The 24,188-nt window shown below is 44.4% G+C and overlaps 1 protein-coding gene across 2 annotated transcripts in view; it reads left to right on the top strand.

Moving 5' to 3' along the window:
• LOC146179639 (voltage-dependent calcium channel subunit alpha-2/delta-3-like) overlaps positions 1–24,188 on the top strand; it is a 204,430-nt gene that overhangs the window by 160,211 nt on the left and 20,031 nt on the right. For both annotated transcript variants that reach the window (XM_084579291.1, XM_084579292.1), the window contains 12 exons: positions 2,075–2,131; positions 3,452–3,532; positions 4,795–4,869; positions 5,642–5,722; positions 6,288–6,311; positions 6,449–6,523; positions 10,686–10,747; positions 13,016–13,095; positions 13,193–13,238; positions 14,522–14,673; positions 17,872–17,977; positions 23,075–23,188. In XM_084579291.1, coding sequence (XP_084435417.1) covers positions 2,075–2,131; positions 3,452–3,532; positions 4,795–4,869; positions 5,642–5,722; positions 6,288–6,311; positions 6,449–6,523; positions 10,686–10,747; positions 13,016–13,095; positions 13,193–13,238; positions 14,522–14,673; positions 17,872–17,977; positions 23,075–23,188 — 953 coding nt within the window. The remainder of the gene's footprint in view (positions 1–2,074; positions 2,132–3,451; positions 3,533–4,794; positions 4,870–5,641; positions 5,723–6,287; positions 6,312–6,448; positions 6,524–10,685; positions 10,748–13,015; positions 13,096–13,192; positions 13,239–14,521; positions 14,674–17,871; positions 17,978–23,074; positions 23,189–24,188) is intronic.

Genomic DNA, 24,188 nt, shown 5'->3' on the forward strand with positions numbered 1-24,188 from the left:
CAGTCATCGACAGGGTGCTTGTGACGAGGCGTGGTGAACCACCATCTCAGCATCGCGAGACGATTTCTTGAGAGTCAAAGAGGACACTTGCTGAATTTAGAGAAGAGATAGGGTTGCGCACATCTGATACCACTGCACGTACGTTGCATGCCGACATCGCATTGTGGTTGATAAATAGTCCAGATTCTCACTCAACCAGAGAGGCCATAGCATACCTTTAGCGTTACTGTTAAAGAGACCGACGAAAAGGCGCCAAGAATATATCGCAAGTGGCGCTTTTGCGACAGTAACGCTAATAACACTGCACAGCTCCCTGCATACTTAGACTGACACATTACAGCATCGAGGAAGCTTCCTTTCACGCAAAGCATATCTCCTTACGATACAGACTAACAATGGAAAGCATGCATTTGTTTTGCACAGGAGCAGCATGAAAGGGCTTCAGAATAATTGCATATGGCACTGGCTTACTGTCTCTTATTGACACGAAGAACAAGTTAATGCATGCAGCGTTATATATACCATTATCTAATTTTAAGGAAATCGGTACCCCGTTAAGTTGGTTTAAGCTCCTGAAGTTTCATTTTATTGGCGTTTTGAAACAAGGCCTGTTTACGGGATCTCTAGTTTTGAAATCGATACAGTGAATGGTGTTTGACTGCTTGTTCAGTTTATCGATTTCGACGCTATTTTAAATGGAGGTCTTCACTTCATATGCAACAACTTATTCGCAACATACGAGGCATCACCGCATCATCGCGCTCTGTAGTTACCTGGTTTAGGTTAATTATCGAACGAAGATGTCCTAATGTAATTCGATTGAGAAAGAAAAGATTCTTGTGCCCGAAAATTGAAAAAAAAAAACTGACATGGCGGCTGGATGCTCTCAAAGTGAATGTGGATATAAACGTAAAATATCAGTTTTTGTTTTCGCTTGCGCAGCGTTGTTTTCGCTTGCGCAGTAGAAGCGCAAATAATGTGATTGTTCTTTTCCATTCAGCTATATTATCTAGCAAAAAAAAAAAAAAAAAGCGGTATTCTATGCTGCTTAAGGCCATTCATATCATTTTTTGCTAAACACTTCCTACTTCTCCTTTGTTTGCGACGCCGGTGAACTGCGGATCGCGATCAAAGCTTTTAGGCATCTGAGTAAGGAAGAGGAGGAGGAGACAACTTTATTCAACGCACCTGCGTGTGGAAGGTTATTCAAATATTCACGAAAATGTTTTTCAGTATATCACGAAGGACCTCCCTTAGCAAGATCGAGTGAGAATTATCGTTGATATGCCGTTGTGACCCAGGAAAAATAACCACAATTACTGTGTCGACAAAGATAGTATAGAAGTAAAAAAAAAATATAACTTTTGTTTACTTTGCCTAACATCGCTGCTTTAAACAGTCTGCTTATTGGATATATGCTGATAAGTTGCTAATGAAACAAAACTTACCTCACAATGCGATTTAGAAGCTACTTATGTTTCTTCCTACTTCTACTTCTGGGAAAGAGAGCCATGGCTAGCCTTGACCGCCTAGTAAAGAGCAGAGACATTAGTCTGTCAACCAAGATCCGTATAACTCGTGCTATGGTCTTTCCAGTTGTGATGTATGGACGCGAGAGTTGGGCTGTGAAGAAGGCTGACCGCCGAAGAATTGACGTGTTTGAATTGTGGCGCTGGCGGAGACTCTTGAGAGTTCCTTAGACGGCCAGAAGATCAAATCAGTCGATATGGTCGACCATAAACCCTGACTGCTCATTGGAGGGTCAAATTCTAAAGTTAAAGCTCAGCTACTTTGGCCATGTGATGAGAAGAGAGCAGTCGCTGGAGAAAGGTTTGATGTTGGGAAAGGTTGAGAGTCACCGGAAAAGGGGTAGGCAGCGAACGCGGTGGTTAGATGGCATCCTCGAGGCGCTGCAGATGAAGTTATGTGATGTTAGGAAGATAGTGAGGGATCGTAAAGCATGGCGTGATATGGTCCATAGGGTCACGAAGAGTCGGACACGACTGAACGACTGAACTGAACTGAACTTATATTTCTTCTTTATTGAAATTCTTGCGTGCTTCATCTTCTGCAGACTCTTCAACTCTACACGACGGTGGCGGCTCCCGTGTACAACACCAGCAACGATACTGTACGTATTTTGCCGTACTCTATCATATCTACTACTGGACTTTGCATGTCATCATGATTCCCGCGCCGAATTTCGTTGCGCTTCCGTCGGCTACAATAACTTAGTGTCACGAAAGCGCTGCACCGAGCATACGCTTCCATTCTGTCATGTGCCTGGACAGGCAGCGAAGCAATCCGGATTCATGCCAGGCTACGCAACATAGATTGCTGAATTTTATTGATTCTAACTTGAAGCGGACTGCAGGTGTATTGGTGCATGCGAAGGTCAAATTAAGGCTCTCCTTAAACGTGCTTTTTGTTTTGGCCACTCAATCTCCTTTTTGAATAAACCGGTAATTAGAAATAGACAAGTTCGAAAAAAAAATACGGATATCCATTGCATTAATTCATACGAGAAAATCGGTGAGGCCGGTAGCCCCGCGATATTCTTGCGCGGTGACGTAGATCTACCTAAGCAGCTTGCCTCAATTTACGCGTATAAGCCATCCATGACTACTTACTGAAGAGAGAGGTCAACAGAGCGTAAACGGCCAAAACAAAGAAGAAATGTGAAAGCTACAAGCATTTCTAAATGAGATATTTTGGTGGCTATACTGGCGTTTTCTCATCGTGTGGTCTTGCCAAGCTGTCGAACACCCACGCGAACCCCTCGTATGCCCATGCCAGCCCCTCGTATACCCATGCCACCCCCTTTTATACTGTGGGCGATTCCTCTGCCCGAGGGATGCGCACGACAAACACACAGTGGGCCGTATAACAAACATATTTAATCTCACAGGGATCTTGTCGTCCGGGTGGCTGCGGGTCGTTTCCGTGGAGAGCCGGGAGGGAAGCGGGAGCGACGAGCCAGGGACCAGGAAGCGCCAGGGACCAAGAAGAGAGCGCGACGGCGGCGCGTGCCTTCTTTTATAGCCCCCTCGCGCGGGACCGGTTATCCCCGCGCGAGTGGGGAGAGGGAAACAGGCACGCGCGCAGGGAGCATTGGGAAGTGGCGCGGCCTTCGAATGCGCGGCGCGCCACGAGCCCTACAATACCCATGACAGCTCGTTATGTACTCATGGCAATCCCTCGTATACCCGTACCTCTCGTATACCCATGCCAATCGAGGCAGATTGGGATAGTGCTTGTCTTGCCGCCGGCACGACAGATAAGCATCTGCAGGTCTGCCGGCTTGCGGCAGCGTCTAGAACTCTTGAGGTATTGAAATTTGGGCCTAACTCCCAGACCCACTGCATGTATCTGTGCACCCTTGTAAAAATAAATGTGTCATATCGCCATCACCTGAGGAATGACAACAACGTGAATCTGCCACCCTTTCCAGTCTGGCAGTGCCAATCTTCTCGGTGTCGTCGGTATCGACGTGCCACTGAAGGAATTCCAGAAGGTCGCCCATCCTTTCAAGGTAAGATCTTATGCGATGACGTCAGTGGCAATGAGATTATAAGTGCAGTCGTTCGTACTGGCGCCGTGTCTTTCCGGACCGTTTGTTTTTATCGCACCTCTCATTGTATATTTTTGGGGGCCAAGAATGTGGAATATCATTGCGCATCCTGCTAACAGCGCAGGATTATACACAAAGACTCCAGGTAACTGAAAAGCAATGCTGTTTCCTTCTGCAAGGGTAATTCTGAAACAGCACGTGATATACTCAAATGAAGCTATATATCTTATATATATAATCATATATCTACCGGTGAGGTGGTGGTCCATAATTAATAGCGCAGAATAAAATAGACACCGACCATTTTTTAATGTCCTTAGTTGTCTGTTATTAGTCTTCCACTCAATCAGGTATTTTGTTCGTTCCCACGTAACAGCTAGGCTGAACAGTTCTTCCTGTTCCTCCGCTCATGTATCGTGTTGCCAGTTCTAGTAAATATTAAAATCCGGTAATTCCGTATTGGTGAGGGGGAATCATCGCAATTGTGAAAGGAATAAAATTCTGCGAGGTTCACTGAGGTCCATCATGCGGTTGTTTCAATAACGTTGCATAACCAAATCAGTAACTCACGCCTACGCAGTAATATGAGATATTTCAACATAGTGTCTCTCTTTCAGGGTAGTATAATCAGATTTTATCGTCATATTTTAGGACGCAGCAACATGGGCATTGTGCAAAGACATATACCATAAATAAAGATTTATGTGCAGTTAAGTAGAAATACTGTAAAAATAAAGAGAAAATAAGAGAATTAACTCTTTAATGCTAACACACGAGGCGCACAAAAGGTCTACCAAGCTCATTCTTTAAACTTCTCAATGGTGGAATTTTTTGTTCCTTTTTTGATTGTCTTAAACGAATAAAGGGCGTCTTATATAAAGATCTTCGTATGAATTTTGTTTGTTTATGTTAGAACATCGACTTGCCATGAGAACAAATTATAGACCAGCTCGAGCCTGCTCATTTCTCTGCGTGTTTACTGTATATATGTATATATCGAGTAACTCTGCAGTTTCTTGCGTACATACAATGTTCCTAACATGGCGCCACCTCACACCTGCAAGGAATGCCGCGCACATGAGCTCGTCTAGCCATGCTTATTGTTCGAGGGCACTCCTATCTCTGACGTATGGGTCACTGTTTGTTTTTTTAGTAATTTGGCCGCAAATAAGAGCGATCGATACTTCTGATTCCGCCTTTTTTTTCTTCTTCCCGTTGTTCAGCTTGGCGTGAATGCCTACTCATTCATGATCAACAAGAACGGGCACATCTTATTCCACCCCGACCATCGCCCTATGGTGAGTGCACGATATTTTTGCGACCCGCCAGTGCGCCTGCTGGCGACAAGTGTGAGCGGCATATTCGGTAATAATACTGATCGATACTTTTAATCACAGTGTACACGAACGTGCACGCCACGTGAGAACTCAGTTTATGTGCCGCACTTTATCGAGATTGTCTAGCACGTTTTGATGTCCTCGCTCGGTTATTTTAGGAACAGAACTGTTTTAGAAATAACCTTTAAATTGATGAATATTGTTCGCACCATTTAAGTTCCCTTTTTTTAATACGTAGCACACGCACCGTTGAAGTCGCTCGTATCTCAGTTATTGGAGTCGTGCCCTTCGATCACATCATGTGCATTCGCGAGGTTTTTCATGCTAGGGCTGTGAAGATTTACATTCGTTTACAAATGGTGTCAGCTCCTTTGGGAGAGTATATAGTTTGAATTTACCTTTTAACTGGTTACAAAGTGAGGCAAAGTAGGTGTAGGGGATAGAGTGAGAGGCCGTTCTCTGAATTACGTGGGCAAGTTGTTTCGCTAGAGTTCGGTTTAACAGTCCCTGGAAGCTTGATTATTTGGTTATCTCCGTTGTTCATAACACCATGGATAATGTGTGCCTAGACATGGACACAAGGCACAGTGTTTAGCTCTCTCCTTTGTTGTTTGCGCTGTCCTTGTGTTCATATTCTAGCTGCTCATTGTTAGTTTGAACATGGATTGTCTTCTTGCCGTTTGATTTCAACATGTTCTCTCTCACCGCTCCCCCCTGCCCTACCTCTACTCAGTACAAAGACATGCTGAAGCCGTACTACAGCAATGTGGACCTGCTCGAGGTGGAACTCCTGGACAATGAGACGGCCGACCGTGTGAGTAAAAACGGGAGTGCCACGCTAGAGAGTTTTAGAGAAACCTTGCCGTATTCTGTTGCCACTATTGTGAGCAGCGTAGGCGCGAATTGCCACGAGGAGCCATGTGCACTGTCGGCGCCTGACAGTAGTGCCATACGGTAGCGGTATAAAGCTACACTAAATCTACAGGGTAGTGGTAAGAAGCTATGCTAAAGCACTCTCTTCCGACGCAGGTGTAACTTGATCTGGAGGTAGCCCTCTTTCAAATATACATTCGAAGGAGTGAAAAAATTAATCATTAGATTCCAAGTATCTTATCATTAAGTTCGGAGCTTGGCGCCATTTTTCCGTAGCCGTATTTCATTTTTTTTTTATTATACTACCTTCATAGCATATGCTTGGAACAAACAAATAAAAGGAATAGAACAGTGTTGAGAAAGTACGAAGATTGACCGATGTGAGCTCTAGGCCCTTATATTTTGCAGAAAAAAACAATCTAAGCAAGGAATAAGTTGTTATCTAGCTCGACGGAACGAATAAATTGCAGTGACTGATTTTTCTCCTCTCTATTTTTTTACGACAGCTCTTTAACCACGTATTCGCCGAGGTAAGCTTTCTTTTTCCTTTGTAATGCCCCGGGCATGAATATCTCAGCTGCGTCTGGCATTTCAAAACGCGCTCACGTTTCTTTCGAACTCCCCCCCCCCCCCCCCGCCCCTCCCCATCCTTCCATTGTTTTTAAAGATTCGTAAGAACATGATCGACGGCAGGAGAGGATGGATGGAATTCCTGCCGATGCGGGTGCACCTCGACGAAATGGTGAGATATGCCCACTTCGCCGTATTAGCTAAGCAGTTTTCCCCAATACAGTGCAAGTCACGCACGTCATATTCAATAAAGATATGTTATCATCATGAATGAATACTTCTAGAATTTTAACTGCTTTTGTTTTTACTGCTCGTGTTCTGTTCGATAGGTTCGATAAGTGTTCACTTCTGTTCGATAAGAATCAAGCCAACCGGTGTGTCGTAGAAGTATTCGGTCTATCGTCCTCGAGAACAGATTTAAGCATTCGGTGCATTCACAGAAAGGCGTAGCGTGTTCTAGGACCGTCCATAGTCGGCGGTAACTGCACTGATACCTCGCAGCCTCCGTCGTCGGCGACTGTTCTTTTCGTTCTGAGCGACCGAGCACTGGGCTACCTTCGTTGCCTGTGGAGTGTGGCGTTCCACATGATGGGCGCCTGCCTGCGACGAAAAGGAAGTGACGTCACTGCACACGCAGTGCACATCGCGGTTGCTGTCGACAGCGCCTTTACTTTCCTCGTAATCTCAAGAGATTCGCAGCTTCATGTTAACGGGTGGCCTCCTGGGGACAAATCAAAGAGGCAACGAGGCTACAGTGGCTAGAATCATTCTAGCCACTGTAACGAGGCATCGAAAAGACTCTTCAGGATGAAGGGCAGCTCCACCACGCAAAGAAGGAAGCAAGCAGCAGGCACATGGAGATGCGTGCCTCTTTTCGGCGCCTTTTGCGGGAAAACTGAGTTCAGTAGCAAGATCCCCAGGAAGTCGAAATTACTCGTAGCCCTCCACTACGGCTCCTCTTTCTTTCTTTCTTTCTTTCTTTCTTTCTTTCTTTCTTTCTTTCTTTCTTTCTTTCTTTCTTTCTTTCTTTCTTTCTTTCTTTCTTTCTTTCTTTCTTTCTTTCTTTCTTTCTTTCTTCCTTCCTTTCTTTCTTTCTTTCTTTCTTTCTTTCTTTCTTTATTTCTTTCTTTCTTTCTTTCTTTCTTTCTTTCTTTCTTTCCACTTTCACTTCTTCCTCTCTTCCCTTACGGATTGGTCAGGTGTCCACAGAAAGAAGTGTGACAGATACTGTGCCTTTGCCTTCCTGTGAACCAATTATTATTATTATTATTTGTAGCGAGAGCTACATTGGCCATAGTCTCGTCATTTCGCCGCGCCTGTCCGAAGAGCGAAGAAAAAGGAAAAAGGAAAAAGGAAAAAGAACAAGAAAAAAAGGAAAGTAAGAAGAAAAAAAAAAGTAAAAGAAGATGTAAAACAAGAAGACAGATAAGTCGGTAATTGGTCGCGGCGCACGACAACAGCGAGTTGCTAGGACAGAAGCTTCGTTCGGATGTTGTGACGGTGGTGTGCCCCGGAGTTCGACGTATAGTGACGATGTCATACCACTAGACGTCTTCTGCACTCGAATCAAAATGGTAAACAATGAGAGACAAGGGGTGCTCATGCGTGAAGTGATTCCCATATGGCATAAATAAGCTGAAACCATAGAGTAAACTACTACGTACAAAAGCCATGTCTTTACTTTCATCCTTACTTAGGCGCGCTGAACTTTTACTCAAGACGATTCACTAACACAAGACAAGACAACACAAGACAATCAAGCCGAACCTAAGCGTAGCCATGAAGCCGAAACTAAGCGTAGCCACATTGCCCTCGAGTGACTCCAGGTTTAACCATAGGCAAAACCACAGGTAATGTTTTTTAAACAGGCCCTTCGTGCCGACTGAAGACCTCAGCGGCCTTGAAATAAACCACTTTTTGACTCCAAGTGGGTCTGAAATACATGGTGGTAGGAACAGATATGCTTCCTTAGCTCCAGCAGTAGACCACTCCGCCATCGCTGCAGGTGAGTCTCTCGAGCTGTGCTTTGTACTCCGTCGTCTACATCGTCTTCTATCCGTGCGCGATGGACCCAGAAAACGCACCGCCGTCGCACTGCCTTCTTAGGGTGTGTAATGGGCCCCCAAAGTGCTATAGGGCGCTGATAGGGACCCAAATCACCGGACTTCGACGACGTTTGAATGAAGTTCGCTCGACGTTGAAAGCCCAGCCTCTACCTAAGGTAAAGTGAAACCTGGAGTGCTAACGCATCTAAATGCAATCTAGTTATCCACGCTAAACGGTCCGTCATTTCTTTCTGCTGAAAAGTTTAAGAATATTCACGATAAGTTGGTACTTACGTTCGACGTTAGATTCTGTCGCCATTTTCGACTTCAGGTTCGGACGATGCTCGCCGCTATTGTCTGAGTATTGGGGCAAAAATAATTCCTTGGTTAGTGTTGTCATTGAAGCCGCATCAAATATGAAGTTATGTATACAACTCGCTTTTGTACAGTCTATCTTATACTGGCTGTTTCAGCGAACACTTTCAAAACTTTCTTTAAATAGTGCGTTCAGAATAGAAAAAACAAAGATTTTTCAGAAACTAGTTCTCTGCCGAGGCGAACACAAGAACACAATAAGCTGGAGATAGCTAATTATCAAGCTAAATAACTGAAACCCACTAACGACCTTTCCAATAATTGCACTTTTTGATGCCTTGCAGCGCGAAGAAATACCGATTTTTTTTTTTTTTTTTTTTTGTACAAAACCGAAACTGAGCGCAGATGAAGCACAGGCAACTGGATACAAAAGTGACGCCTGGTGATGACGTAAGCTGTGGCTGCGGCGCTCAGTTCCAGCTGCGAGTGGTATTGCGCCATGTCACGCATAGCTTATTGCGCGGAAAAGACCAAATAATGCAGTTCAAATTTGGTGCTGTTTTTTCCATTCTAATGTACTTGATCCGCTCTAGAGCCAAAGTCCCTGTCAAGCGGTTCATGCATCTTTCGTATTCCCTTCAGTCGCTGATACCAAGTTGATAGACAGCGATGGCGAAAACGACGCTTTGTCCTCAGTTCAGTTTCCTGCCCTAAACTAAGTTTCCTTTTTGTTTTTGTTTTTTGTCTTCGTCGTAGTTTAAACTGTGACGCTGAAAAACGCGCTGGGTCGTCGTTAGAGAGAGAGAATGGCCACGTCTGCCAGCTCTTCAACACGACTCGGAACTTTTCGGATAAGGCGCTATCATCGTCACAAACTGTTCTCTAAACTTTTCCTGAACAATACAATTGCGCTTGACGATCATAAGGATTGTTTTTTTTATAACTCTAATAGTTCGCCGCGACACTTGCACGGCACAATAAATTCACGCTGGAAAATCAAGGCACTCTTAGTACCTGGCGCCGGCTTCGTTTATGGAACCGGCGTCTCTAGAGGCGCGCCGGTGGCGCCAGCACTGAAAGAGAACCTCCTAGATCTACATTCGCGTCGGCTGAGTCGCACACAATACCCAGATCTACTTTACCAGAGCCCACCGCATGTGTGTCGCTAGCGTCCGCACCCATGACCGCAAAGAAAACGGAAAAGCCTTCGGGATGATGCCACATCAAGCAAAATATAAAAACGAGTCTGCGATTGTGCACTGCCCGGATTGGGGTCGGCAGAAAAGATGTATTCATCTGTGCGTTCCGCCAAGCAGGCTGCGCCAGCGTTTGTCCAAGAACATTGGATGGCGGAGAGGCGAAATCAGGGAGCACAGCATAGCCAGTTCGATTAATATAATGCAACTCGCACGCAAATCGGCGCGCCTAGAACATCCGACTGTCAACGAGTCTTAAATCTCTGGTCGTGGCGCGCGGAAAGTGATAAGGCCGCGTACTGACGGCCGTAAACAAATGCTGCAAGAAGAAAGCTTTGGAGCATTGCCGTACGATAGATGTACAGGAAAGCACGCTGAAATAGCTAGCCTAAGGTTAACGAAACCTGTTCGGACAAGACGCTTGATGTGCTCAACAGACCTAGGGGCGAGAATCTATTAAGTTTGTCAAACTTGCACTAGTAGAGAAAATGAAAATTGTAGAGCTAAAGGGGTTAATGAGTTCACCCGCCACAATATTCACTAGGGTGATGGCAGAATTGAGCGAAAACCTGTGTAAGTACTGATTATTTTGGACGCATTCAACACGTTCAGAAGAGTTTTCAGCAGAGTTTTTCATGCTATTTGCTCAAACAATTACACAGTGCTACTTTTTCAGACTGTTCATATTCTTTAGTGTATCCTTTTCTTTCCTTTCTCTTTTCCACTTTTTTACTTCTAATCCTCATCGCCTTGGCTTGTTTTCTTTCCCCTTTTGCAGAGGCGAGTTGTGACAAGGCGCCATAACTACCAGTACGGGGCAGTTCCGAACAGCTCGTTCTCGTGAGTGTTTGCTTGCACGTTTCCTTTTCGAAGCGGTTGATTGGGGAAATCTTCTAGGGAAACTCCGGTGGTTTTTTCATCATTTTTTGTTTTTAGATGAATTACATTCCTCGGCATGTCCTGACTCTAACACAAAAAACCGTTTTTCAAAATTCTAATTAGTAGTATTTTAAAAAAAGAAAAACAGCAAATCGAAACCGAAGCTGCTTTCACGGCCAGACACGACGTCCCAGTTGACAAAATTGTGACGTCACACTCGACTCAGTATTACAAAAACACTCGTAGTGCGTTGGATGGTGAAAATAAAGTATGGAAATCATGACGCACTGCATAAAATGTCTGAAGTAGTTTAATATAAGCCTCACAATTTCATAACCACGCGTGAAGTGGACGTCGGTATACTGTTTGTGACGTCAGAAACTCAGTGTTGCCCTCAGAAATACTCTCAAGTCATGAAAATGGCATATCTTAAAGCCGTGTTGCTCGTGAACGGATTATCGTACGGCGCCTAATGCTGAAAAATGCGTCAGGTCGGAGAGGAAAACCTATGATTACATTTTTTACTAGATTATTCGAATGTCAAAAAAGCTGCGGTGTTGACCTTGAAGCCCTGTGTACGCAGCCAAACAATGTTTTTTTACGGACAGGAGCTCGCTTCCAAGAAAAAGAGTGGTTGGAAAAAGAGAGAGGTTGTTTCGGTGGTGAAAGGTGAAAGGAACCTCTTTATTTACTTTGTCTTTACTGCGTCTACCGCGCTTCGATAGGAGCAACAAATTAGATTCGATATTTAGTGTGAAGCGCCAAGCAGTAATAAGAAAATGGCTAATCCCGGACAGAGATATTAATCCTAATAATGGTTATGTGAAATTACTGTTTTAGCGAGTCTACTGTTTTAGCGAGTGACTATAACAATGGGAATAGCATGTTTCATTTGCCCGCAATAAGCGGAAAATATGTGTAGTAGAACAGGAAAGGCGGTAGATAGCCGTTAGCTTATTTGTGTCCGATGAAGGGCCAAAATTTTACCTGAAGGGCATCTTCTTTCTGTTAACCGTTTGCAATATCTCCGCTTTTCGTGTTTAATCTGACATCGAACGCCATCATCCGATATTCCTCACCGAAGCGCTATCTTTATTCTATTGCTCACTCTCCGTTCCCTGTGTTAACCTCCTCTCATTTCTTTACTTCTTCGTAGAAAATTTTCTAACACACTTGTCTCCCATACGCGCGTTGATTGTCGTCATTCTAGTTCCATGCCTGCTAATATCTTCTACGATTAATCTTTTTCGTACAAGATCGGAGGCGGTCAGCCAAAATTGTTAATGAAGAGCATTATTATTACGCAAAAACATCTAATGCGGTGTATTTTGCTGTGGTGGCATATTACTTATAGGAAGAAATTTGTTTTCTTGGTTAACTAAACATAAAAAAAAAACTTACTGAATTATCCCCCCCCCCCCCCCTCCCTCCGTTAAATGTTACGCGGCTTGGGGAAAAAAACGAATAACATTAACAACATTTATTATAAGCACATTTCCCTCGTCCGAAAGCTCATTATTAAAAAGAGGGAGGGGTGGTACTTAAATTCCCGTTAACGCTACTATTTTCTCGGCACCCTGCGCCGTTGCCACTAAGTGCCGGATGGCTTTCAGCAACTGGTGGATGTCACAGCATTATCATTCATGCTAAACTTCAGCAGAGATTGCGTGCCACAGGCAGGCGTCTTTTTCGTTTTAGCTGAATACAGTACGAGGTAAGTTTGTGAATTTAGAGGCTAAATTTTAACTTTGAGTATTTCCTTTTATTTTTTCATCCAGGCAAAAAGCCGAGAGAGAAATATCGTTTAGACACATTATGTGAGATACATTACAGTATATCCTTAGCGAAAAAACCGCATGAGTCCCACAATAAGCTCATAGAGATTTCTGATACTAAACTCTTACATATGTCATACACTGATATTTCTCATACGTTGAATGATATATGTATGAGATAATATGAGATTTGTACGAGTTTAGTAGAAGTTTAGTATGAGAAATCTGCATGAGGTTATTGTGGACTCATACGTTTTTGTTTTTGTTTTTTTCACTAGGGACAGACATGTATAAAACAGTTTTATCTCGTTGGTGTGAAGTATTTGCATCATGCATGCTGATCTACGCGGAGAAGCCATTTGTTCTCATTAATTAAATCAATAAACGACACTTCGAGTTGACAAGAAGTAAAGCGGTAATTCAATCGTTAATTATGCATTCTGGCTTCTTCCAGGTTCGGTATAGCCGTTCCCCAACCGTACGGTTCCACCGAGATTCTGGGCGAGGTGCAGGTTCAATCAAGGGAAGAGGACTGTAAGTGCACCTCTACTTGATTAGCGCAGTACGGAATTGGCCGGATATAAAACGTGCGCAGCGAACTCATGTTCACTGTGATTTATTTTTCTTGCAGGGAGGAAGTACTTCGAAGGCGACAACTGGAGGGTTCACCCAGACTGGTACCTAATCAATGCAGCACTCACTGTAGGACTAGCCGAATTTGTGAATTTGCTCCCCTTGTCTTATGCTGGGTCGCTGAAGATGTTAAATGAAGCCATAAACTTTCAGTATTTATTCAGTAATGCTCCATATGCTGTAGGAGATGTGGAAAAGTTGGAGGTACGTTAAGAAATTGGTCAATAAAGCTCAATGAAATATACCTCATTTACTACAATGCACTAAAGGAACAGGAGGGAGAAAAAGATTGGGTTGGGGCGCTTTTTATCTTAATCGCGCATGATGACTAGTAGCTTACTGTTATCGCTCAAGAGGAAAGTACAAAACACTTTCACCTTACCTATGGTGCTGAAACGTGGAGGATAACGAAAAGTGTTCTACATAAGTGGAGGATAACACAGAGGTCTATGGAACGGAAAATGGTCGGTGCATTGTTAAGAGATAGGAAGCGTGCAGAGTGGATTAAAGAAATAACTCAAGTTACTGATATTGTATTCAAAATCAAAAAGAAGAAATGGGCATGGGCAGAGAGAAGACAACCGATGGTAGCTAACAGTAACCAATTGGATTTCAAAAGAAAGAAAGCATAGCAGGGGTCAAGTGGATGGAGCTAGCACAGGACCGGTTTAATTGGAGGAAAGTGGGAGAGGCCTTCGCCCTGCAGAGGATATAGTCCGGCTGATGATGGTAATTTTTTGCTTTCTTCATAGAACGGAATTGAGCGTAAATAAATAGGCACGTGTCATAAAATGGGTTGCTCAATCGGCTATCATTTCAGCATTACGAGCACATAAATATTAAGGTGTGTAGCTGTTATGATTAGCTTTCTGCGTGAATTTACCTTTCAGCATACCTGTAAGGTCTTGTTGGCCGTAGTGCAGCCTTCAAGCTGCTCAAGCACCTCACATTCGTTAACCGCCACTTTCTGTTGCCTCTCTCCGTCGCACCGGTCCTGTATCTTTCCCGGCTAACACATTGTTTCAACAAAAAGTGCCTATATAGGTGTGTGAACAGTGAGCATAGTTCTGGAAGCCTGATCTTGGAGTATTCACTTTTTCAAATTCTGAGTCTTTGGTCTTACGCCAGATAGACATTGTAGTGCTAACTTTCTTACGCACTTAAGAACATTGATACTCTCTCAGTCTGATTCCATATAGCTGTGGGAACTTTTAACGCGTATGTGGAACCGGATTAAGAGTGTAACGACAGTAACTAAGCATAATAAACGAAGCGCCGTATGTCGCCGGTGCCTTGCTTGTTTCTAAACGCTCCTTCGCAATTGCAGGGAGTACTGTGTGGACATCTACAGCACGTACGACACTCCCGAGACGATAATCAGAGACTTTCTGGAACGCGTCATGAAAGAACCCTCCGAAACTGCGGAACGCTACAAGTGGAAGCCGGACTCTAAGAGGCAATTCTACAACACCATGGTCTGTAAGTACGCGTAGCCCCGAAACTCTCTTAATGCCGATCCCCGAATCCTCAGAGACACCGTATATATCGGTCGCACTCATCCTATGGATAGCTCGTTTTGTCTTCTTCAATGTATCCTTTCCGGTAATATACCCTCTTTTTCTTCGCAACTTTCCACTTATCGATTTAGTGGATCACGTAGGGACGATAATGGGAATGGCAAGAAGGGAAGAGATAAGACATGGCGTTAAGAAGAGCCGGCAAATACGAGTGCTCCTGACGCGACTTGCCAGCCTAATTGCCTTTATCCTTTTTTTTAGTCTTGTTTGGAGCGTTTTATCACCTTACTATCCGCGATACTTGTGGGCGTATCTCACTGAGAGCTTTTGGGGTTGCTGAAAGCTGCCTCTTTTTCTCACGACAGCCGTAACATCGCTGAAGTTTTGCTGTCTAGTAGCTGTTCGTGTGTGCACGGCGCATGATCATCGAGGCTGCTATTTTTTTTTTGAAAACCATAGTGTTGCTAATGGGGATGATGCTAAAGGTAATGCTAAAGGGCAGTGCGATGCCACTAGGAAAAGAACAGGCCACTTTGTCGGGGCCGATAGTGACGTGCCAGCAAATGCTCTTACACTTAATCCCCCCGATCCATTTTCCCCCTTCCCCGCGCACTGAGGACTTGACAAACGTGAGGCGATCTCTGGACGTTTTATGGCATTAGGATGGTCTTCAAGGAACTGAGCAAAAGGCGGTCACGTACAAGGGTTTGGTACTTAACCGAAGACCTCAGTACTTTCAGTAGCTGGCTTTTTGCTGCACAGTAAGAACCTGCTATTTGGTTCACGAGAACCGGCCAGCACCGTAAAACGTTTTCTGTAGAACTTGGTGCATTATGTACGTTCACTACAGCAAGTAAGCCCACTTTGTTACATGTTTTTCGTTTTCTTAATGATTAATACGGGACGGGAAAGGCTCAGTATCTGTCACACTTGTTTCCATGGACACCTGTACCGCGCCGTAAGGGAAGGGAGGAAGGTTTGTTAGCTTTTCTGTTCTCCTTTACAAGCTGTATAGTCATCTTGACCAATTTAAATAGAAGCTACTAGGTGTTTTGTCTGCCTCTCAGCAAAAAAAAAAAAAAAAAAAAAAGCAATTTCGAAAACGGTATCTCGCTGTCTTTCTAAACAAGGTTCACAGAACCTATAGCTGACTGAGGTGAACTCGTTACGTAACCCTCATAATATCAGCCCTTCAGACGAGGGTTACTATTTGACCCACCACGGTGGCGCAACACTTGTTTCAGGCGCTCGACTACTGTCTCAAGGATGCGGGATCGAATCCAGGCCTCGGCGGCCGCCTTTCGATGGCGGCGAAAAGCAAGGCGGCCATATGCTATGCGATGTCAGTGCACGTTAAAGAACACCGGGTGGTCGAAATTTCCGGAGTCCTCCACTACGGCGTCTCTCATAGCCTAGGTCGCTTTGGGATGTTAAACCTCGCATACCAAACTATGCCGAGAAGCAGCACTTGCGTTACTGTTTGTAATTCGGCGCTCTGTACATGAGCGCGTGCACTCACTTCTTGGCGAGTGTTCATAAAACTTTCGCTTAACTCCCTTCTTTTAAGGCTATTTCACGACTTGTCAACGCTTTGTGCTTTATTTATACGAGCTACGACAGCATAAAAAGGCCTCTAAAAGAAGGTGATGGACATGTTCAAAGTCAGATATATTTTAGAATGTTACAGCCCAGCTACCTATTCACCTCAAGCACTAACGAACAGTTGGAACTACGCTGGCGCTATTACATTTTCATATTTTGGTAAAAATGTTAGGAGAATCGGGCTTTTACATGACCGTTGCGGCTGAGCCCACTGCACGTTTTTTTTGTTTTTGTTCAAGGGCCCGGTGAAAGGTAAATGGGCTGAGGAAACCTATACTCTGTCCTTTCTCGATGGCTTGCAAGTCGCCGTATCGGCTAAATGGCAGATCTGCAACTTCTGTCCCTAAAGGCGTGAAGACAGGCAGGAGGTCAGTAAGACTCGCTGAGAGTTACGCTGTCGGCGCTACTTTGAGGTCATTAGCTCTCAAGGATCCGATGTGACCACAGCTCAACGCAGGCTGCGCTATGCAAGGTTTCTGAAGAGATGTGCATTTTGAGCACTGGTTCCTCAGTACTAAACATTTGAGAAATCTGGTTGCCCCTGTGTGCCCCAGCATTTTATTTTGGTATTGTGTTCGAACTTATTGAAGGAAGGGAGGCCGAGGGCTCTTGTTATAAATAGGCATTTCGCTTCGCCCTTTCGCACTTCCTCCTGTTGAGTACAGAAACTTACCCGGTGTGCCCTTGCCAAAAAAACCCTTTCCTGGTATTGTATACGTGGAGTTTGATGTCCCAAAGCAAGGGACGTAGTGGAGTGCTGTAGACTAATTTCGACCTCCTGGAAATTCATTACCGTCCACCGACATCGCACAGTACACGGTCACCTTGCGTTTCAGCTTCATCCAAATACAGTCGCCGTGGACGCGATAAAATCCCTGTTGTCGAGCTCAGCAGCCGAAGGCCCTTATCTGTGCTACCACGACAGAGCCTAGTTTTGCCGAACCTTCGAGGTCAAAGGTGTTAATGCGGGAAGAATGAGTCATGCCATTCTCTACAGGAGGTCGACAACACGCCACCAGTACGTGCTGCAACTGAGCATAGTGCCGATTAGGCGAACGTGTTAGCTTGCTCAACAGCCATGACAGCAGCAAGTATTGGTTGCATCTTGGTTGTCCTCCTGATCATGCAAAGCGGGGAGCTGTTTTACGTGAAGTTGTCGCCAAGCTTGCTAGCTTACGAACGTGACACTGTGATGTACAGATTGAATATTTCGTCCCATTAGCAATGTTATGAGCTTGTATGGGCAGTTGCCGATTCAAGACCAAACATGGCTAACGTGTCAGTGCGGCGGTATTGAGCTGACCCGGGAAGCGCAAAACATATAGGACCTGCATTCGCAAAGCGCCGCTCCTATATTGTACAGGTCAATATCGCCACAGGACCTAGTTCTTGGCTAACAGTCCGTGCTGCTTGTAGCGTTTAAGTATTGTAATTTGCGGGCGTCGCATTTTTCAATTTATTTCATAAACAGCAACACACCTTGCTGACCCAGCTGCGCTGTCTCTGCGCATGTCGTGGAGTACTTAGTATCGTCCTTTGTTGCCACTCTGGCACGCAGGCGACAAGGAGCTTGTGCAGAGCCTGGTGTTCGATGCCAAGGTGACCAGTCCGGAGAAGATCATGGCCCGCCAACCTTCCAAACAGCTCTACTCCCATGTTTCAAAGTAAGCATCGCCATTCCTTGTGTTCGCCGTTCGCCGCAATTATACGGAGGAAGGAAGGCTTAGAGGGGAGCCCTCAAGGTCTCGGCAACGGTTGACCTCGTAACGAAGTCACAGAAGGTGCAGGCCAGGTAGCGATGCTTGTCCCGTTTGAACATTTTCGAGGACAGGAACATGAAATGTAATTTCTATCGGTACTTGAGACGAAATATTGGATTCCTTCTTGCACAGGTTTCAGATCGTTAGGATTTTTTAACTCTAGGCTATGGTTCCACATTCTTTAATTCTTTTTATAGAATAAACGGTATGTGACGGGCGTTTAAGCTGGTAACTGCGGAATCTGGCTTGGGCCACGCCGTTGTTTTATTTATGCTGAACAAAACTCTCAAGCCTGAAGCTTGAGTCAAGCTGAATAACCAGAACAATGGCCGTAGCATTGGTTTACATAATACATGGGCGGAAACCATTCTCGTTGCATTCACTTTAGTTGTTCGAGAGCGCCTTTCCCATTGACTGCTGAGGGCTGCCGGGGATGTATGGATTCGAACTGTGGCTCATCTGCGGTTCTTCGTTCAGCACTGCTTACGCTAAAAGTTTGGCTTTGCTTGTGGGACCTTGAGGGACCCTCTAAGTTGACTTAGAGCGAGGAGCTGAAGGCTATAGCTTCGCGTCTGCGACAGATTCGTTTTTCTAGTGACAGCTTACAGAGCAGAATCTTGTTCACTCGGGTCATCTGTAATTTCTCCTCTCGTCATCCTGCACATTAGATGCAGTGCAGTGACTCGTACGCCTTCAGTTTTCCTAGTTGTGACTTGGAATGGTGGTTATATATAATTTGAAGACAGCGAGAATACATCGCAAATTTAGGGCGACACATCAGGAGCTACCCCCGCGTACACGCTTGTTTAAGTAGGCGGAAAAAGAACTTAAAGCTTTGATTTTGGAAACATTGCTGTCATAGTCATTTTATTCCTCTGTTCCAAGTCATTAAAGTTTAGGATGTGACAATTTGACATTACCTCAGGCAATGTCATAAGTGATTATGAAGAGAAAAAGTAGCTTGATATTACTAATATTTTTAGCAGCTCGCGGTACATTTAAGAACGTGTCTAACTTGTGTATTCTCTTCCTTAAATCAGGGAATTGCCTTGGACACACTGAGACACGACCCTTTGTGTTTTGCACATTGTGCTCTGCTTCTTATTGTTCTACACTTTTAGGTGCTACTTTATGCTAAGCTGCAGTGCACTGCTGTTTTGTAACTGGCTTCGAAGCTGTAAGACACAGCCATTTATAAAAGTCGGTGCACTGCCGCTGACCACTGACTGACGCTTCAGTATTGTGAATACAGGGTCCAGTGCTGTGTCGAATATTGATTGATGGAAATGCTTACGGTCCATGACTGTTGGACTGCGTGGAAGCGGGACTGATAGCCTTGTGCGGCGAAGATAATTTGCAATGTTTTTTAAAGGTGCGCTGACCATGTCGACCGCCATTTGAGCTTCGTTAATTGCGTGTAATAGGTAGACTGTGTCGCCATGAAAGACGCCATCAAGTTTCATTGTCCTGTGAGGTCGATTAACCCCCTCGGGTGGAGCAAAAAAGTAGCGAATAATTGCTTTGCCTACGCCTCCTTTATTACGCAGTGCTGCAAACGGCGCTGGAGTAGGCTATAATTCTTGAGAGTATCGGGAACGCTACTGTGGTGGGAGCCGCGTTGCCATGATCTAGTTTTCGCTTGTTTTCATTGTTCGCTACGGTTTTCATTACTTTATATCAACAAACTTTATTTAAGGCAGGAAGTTTGTGTCTAATTTCATGTGTTCCTGTATGTCAAGGGGACATAGGTTAGGTGAAAACCTTTATGCAGACTATGTTTTTAAATATTTCTTGTGATATCGTTTATATTTTAGATTATAGTAGTTGCCACTTCTTTGACCTCTTCGTGTCGTTCGAACACGAGACAAGGAATATAACATTCTCACAACTGCAACTCAGTTTCTTTAGTTAAAAATAAATACAATAAAGCACGAGATGGCGCCATGGAAAGTAACCCACGCAATACTAAAATTGAATTTTAACTTTAGCGCATGCGTAATCTATGACAAATGCATTTAGTGAGCAGACATTTTACGAGTTGCCCTTTTTTGCGCCGCGTTTGTCGCGTCATTATTTTTGCGCTCTGATTTGTGCTCTGCGCTCTGTGCGCTTTGCGTTTCTATTGCTGTGTGTGGCCTGGTCACAGATACCACTTTGTTTCTTTGTAAACTAAATAATAGTTGCAGCTAGCGTGAACAGTTTTGCGCGTTGCGCTCATGCACGCTGTTCACGTTTGTCGCGTCAAGGCACCGTCGCGACATTCGCGACATAGTTCATTGCTCCTTCCGATGTCGTGCGCGGTGTTCGTGCTCATTCCGGGGGCAACGGTAACATCAAATGAAAGTCAATGAGTATTAGGCTGTTTTGTCCGTGCAAGGTGTCTCACTGTAAGTGCCTCTCTCTCATAGCACTGTGTTCACACTGATTTAAAGGCAGCACTACAAAAAACGCGATAGAGATATCCACTTCTTCCTCACTGCAGTCGGGCTGAGAGGATGCGGGTAACTTGTATCTCAGGTCGTAAAAAGGAGGCAGCATCGATGGAAACAACGTGGCCTTGTTAATTTGTAACTTCGAACATAAATTAAACAAAACGTGCAGTATTCAATACACCAATTAGACAGACCCAAGTATGAATTTGGCAGTGTTTCTATCTGTATAGCCGCGTGGGGCCTTATGCGAGGCAAGTGCGCCGAATTAACGATCTAGCGTGACTCACTCCTATATTGGCTGTGTCAGTTATGCTCTTCGAGGCATCTTGGGCTTCTTGTGTCTCCCGGTTGACGTTTACTCTATGTGAGCCTATACCCGACTCTCACCCCAGACACGTGAACTGAATGTGTCTCTGTATTATATTTGGTTCTGTTTTCTTAACATGCACTCGACTCGACATGCAATAGCGTCAACCGGAATTCTGTGGGCGTATCGAGTTCTAGTACGAAGCACTGCTTTCCTACGCAGTTGCCTCGCATTCGGAAGAGGAAGGGGGGGGGGGGGAGGGGGGGGGGGGAGCTTGAGCGTTCGGGCTTTGGCGTGTTCGTTTTTTCCCCTTTCCTCCCCTGTGCAAATAAACCTTCCACGCTGCCTGGAGGTAAGTAACCCATGCTTTCAGGAGTCACAGGTGAGAATGCTTTCCTTTCGTGTTTCTCCTATTTCATAATTGGTATTTTTAAATGTACTGTGTCGTTTTAAGGGTCGTGTCTCAGTCTGTATAGCGAGCGGCAACGGGGTCATACTACAAAAATATGATACAAATAAAGCTTATTGCGTATTGCAATTTTGAAGTGAGATGGGCGAAAGCATTTTGATCGACAGATCGGGTAATAAAAGGCGTCCGACTCAATGCGACGCGAACGCGCAGGTCGCAAATCAACTGAAAAGCGAAAGCATGTGTAGTGTCGACGTATAGCTGACATATAGAGATCGCACATTAGCTGATTAAACAATTTAGTTAACCATCAACGAATACATTATATAGCCTGTCGCGGGTATTTCTCTAGCACTAAAAATGGCTCCGAATTATTGCGAACTTGGTGTGTTCCAGATGTAGATGGAGCTCGAATCGATTACGAATTAATTCACAGGCACGAAACGCAGTTCCAATGTAGTTTATTGATCAAACGCATGGGCAAATCAATAAATGGCCACAACAGCGCTGTTTTATATTGTTCTTTGTATTCAAGACGTAATTCGTTTTACTTACTTCAATGTTAGCCTACAAACTAGAAATAGCTGCCGCATTGCCGATTTATATGTGTAAATGTCGTTAAGAGCAAAATTTACACTTTTATTTCGTCTCCTTGCTTTCAGTGGTGCGCGAAAGTTCGCGATTTTCTTCTTTCGTTTTCGTCTCATGTTTATAAAACTTCTTTTTTCGTCGAAACGTATCGTAAAAGCAGTTGATCCAACGGTAGTGTCGATCGAAAGGCTTATCGCCCATGATTCACTATCCGGCATCGTTCTACCGCGGTACAATTTTCCGTCGCCGCGAAGACTTCTCCGTCACCCTGGTCCAAGGCAAAACCCACTTTCGTGCTGAACCCTGGCGTTTCTAACCTGTCGTTGTGTGTTTGGTGCGTTTATTGTGTTAGCCCCCTTCATAGGCTTCTGGCCTTACTGCCCAGGTAATGTGACCCCTTTCTACCGCGTTTTCCTCTGTGTTTTGCGCATAGCCGAAAAGTTCGTCAGAACATTATTCATGCCCAAGTTCGCGGCTCGAATTGGACCGAAGTTTAACTTCCTTCACAATCGCGCATAACACTGCATGGACAGAAATTTCAGAGACCGATTCGTAAGAGAAAAAACGTAAACAGCGCTTTTTTAACCTTGAAACCAGCCACTTGATGTTCAGATCTCCTACTGAGTAAAAAATACTGAAATAATATGTACAGGAACGAAGGAAATAGGAGTTAGCGTACCGTATGTGTCGGCTATCCTACCACGTGGTATTAGCACTCACAGATTCTGTGCCAGCATTACGCGTTTTGCTTGACGCCTAGCGGAAAACAGGTACGTATTTTGTGACACGAGGGACGTGACGCGAACACTTGCATAAATAGAACAAATTTTTGGCATAAATTTAACATCCGTAACACTAAGTATTTTTCCTAGATAGAAAAAAAAAAAAAAAAGTCCTTTTTATGTCCCTTGCAACAGAAACTTTGTTATGTAAACAGTTCGCTTTTCTAAAGGTTCGTACGTTGCCTTAACGTGGATTCAGCTGACATCATAAGAATTCTTTAGAGGTTGCTACTAGTGTTCAGTGTGCCGATACATCTGTAACGCGAAGCTTGTTCTGCTGAGTTATTGTATAGCAAGCATGACCACGTTTAATGCGAGTATGCGTAATTCTGAAAGCTTTAGTCATCTGCGCTCCCATCACGCTGTAGTGTGCATGGAATCTACTGGCGCATCTTGTAGGAAATTGCGCGGTAAGGGCGACGCGCATTCGGAGGCATTTGTGAAAGCACGCTTGCTGTGCGTGTCGCGCGACAAACGCAGAGACACGACTTTCAAGAGCAACGGAATCGTGATGACTTTTGTGGCTACGAGGAGCGGTTTGCTGCGGTTCACGGACCATCGTAGTGAAGAGGAGAAGAACAGCAACTCCGAAAGGTGCGTGGCAACGCACGTTTGGGCGAGACAATGAAGCCTATGAGGGAGTAAAAAGGGAATAGCTTCTCCTCTTTAGCGCACTCCCTATTAAAGTCAGGGCATGCTGCCCGAGCCCTGCTGCTCAATTTCATCACCAGGAATACCGAAGCCACTTCTCACTTCAAAATATGCCAAGTTCTAGCAATTACGATTATCTTGCATGAGGTTTCCTGTGTCCTCAAATTAATAACGTCTAAACATCTGGTGCAGCGGTTCACTGCCTCCTTTCATGGCTAATTACATCAAATGAACATTATTTAGGAAGAGAATATGCTTCTGCTTCCAAAGTATAGCATGCTGTGTGGTTAGTGGTGAAACTATACCTGTGAGCTTGATGAGAATACCCTGCCACTAGAAGGGAGTGCAGTAGAGGGCATGCCACTCTCTTTTTACTCCATATTAGACTTATTTGTGTTTAGAGTGTCGAAGGGCGCGAGTAAATCTGTCTGTCCAAACAAGTGGTCTGTCAATTATAACGTTAGCTCCGGAAGGCGCCTGGTCTAAAAAAACCAATATGTCGTTTTAGACATGTCGAACCGGGACTCGAAAGAAGACACACGCTTAAACGAAGCTATTGAACTTTCTGTTCAGTTTAATCTGAATATACTTGGAAACAAGCTTCACTATTTCGTGTGTGCGATTAAACTCACGTTTTGTATAAGAAACATATATTGCATTCTACTACTTGAGAGTGTCTTTTAACATAGCGTTGATGCTTTACTCACCTTTTGTGGTGAACTCTAAACACAATGAAAAGGGTCAGCTAGTGCAACATTCCTTTTCGTTTTTCAGTTTTGCCCTTATCTTAACACCGTAGAGAAATTCAACACACTGCTCCTAAAGTTCTTACAAACTCCTAATCATATGACCTTTTAATATAGTCATGAAAATGCGTGCCCCAGATATCGTGTATTTTTTGTCTCATTAGGAGCGTCATAGTGTTGCTTATTTTGTTTTATTT

This window comes from Amblyomma maculatum, chromosome 9 (genome assembly GCF_055883805.1).
Source record: "Amblyomma maculatum isolate TAMU_Amacu chromosome 9, ASM5588380v1, whole genome shotgun sequence".
In the NCBI taxonomy this organism is placed as follows: Eukaryota; Metazoa; Arthropoda; class Arachnida; order Ixodida; family Ixodidae; genus Amblyomma; species Amblyomma maculatum.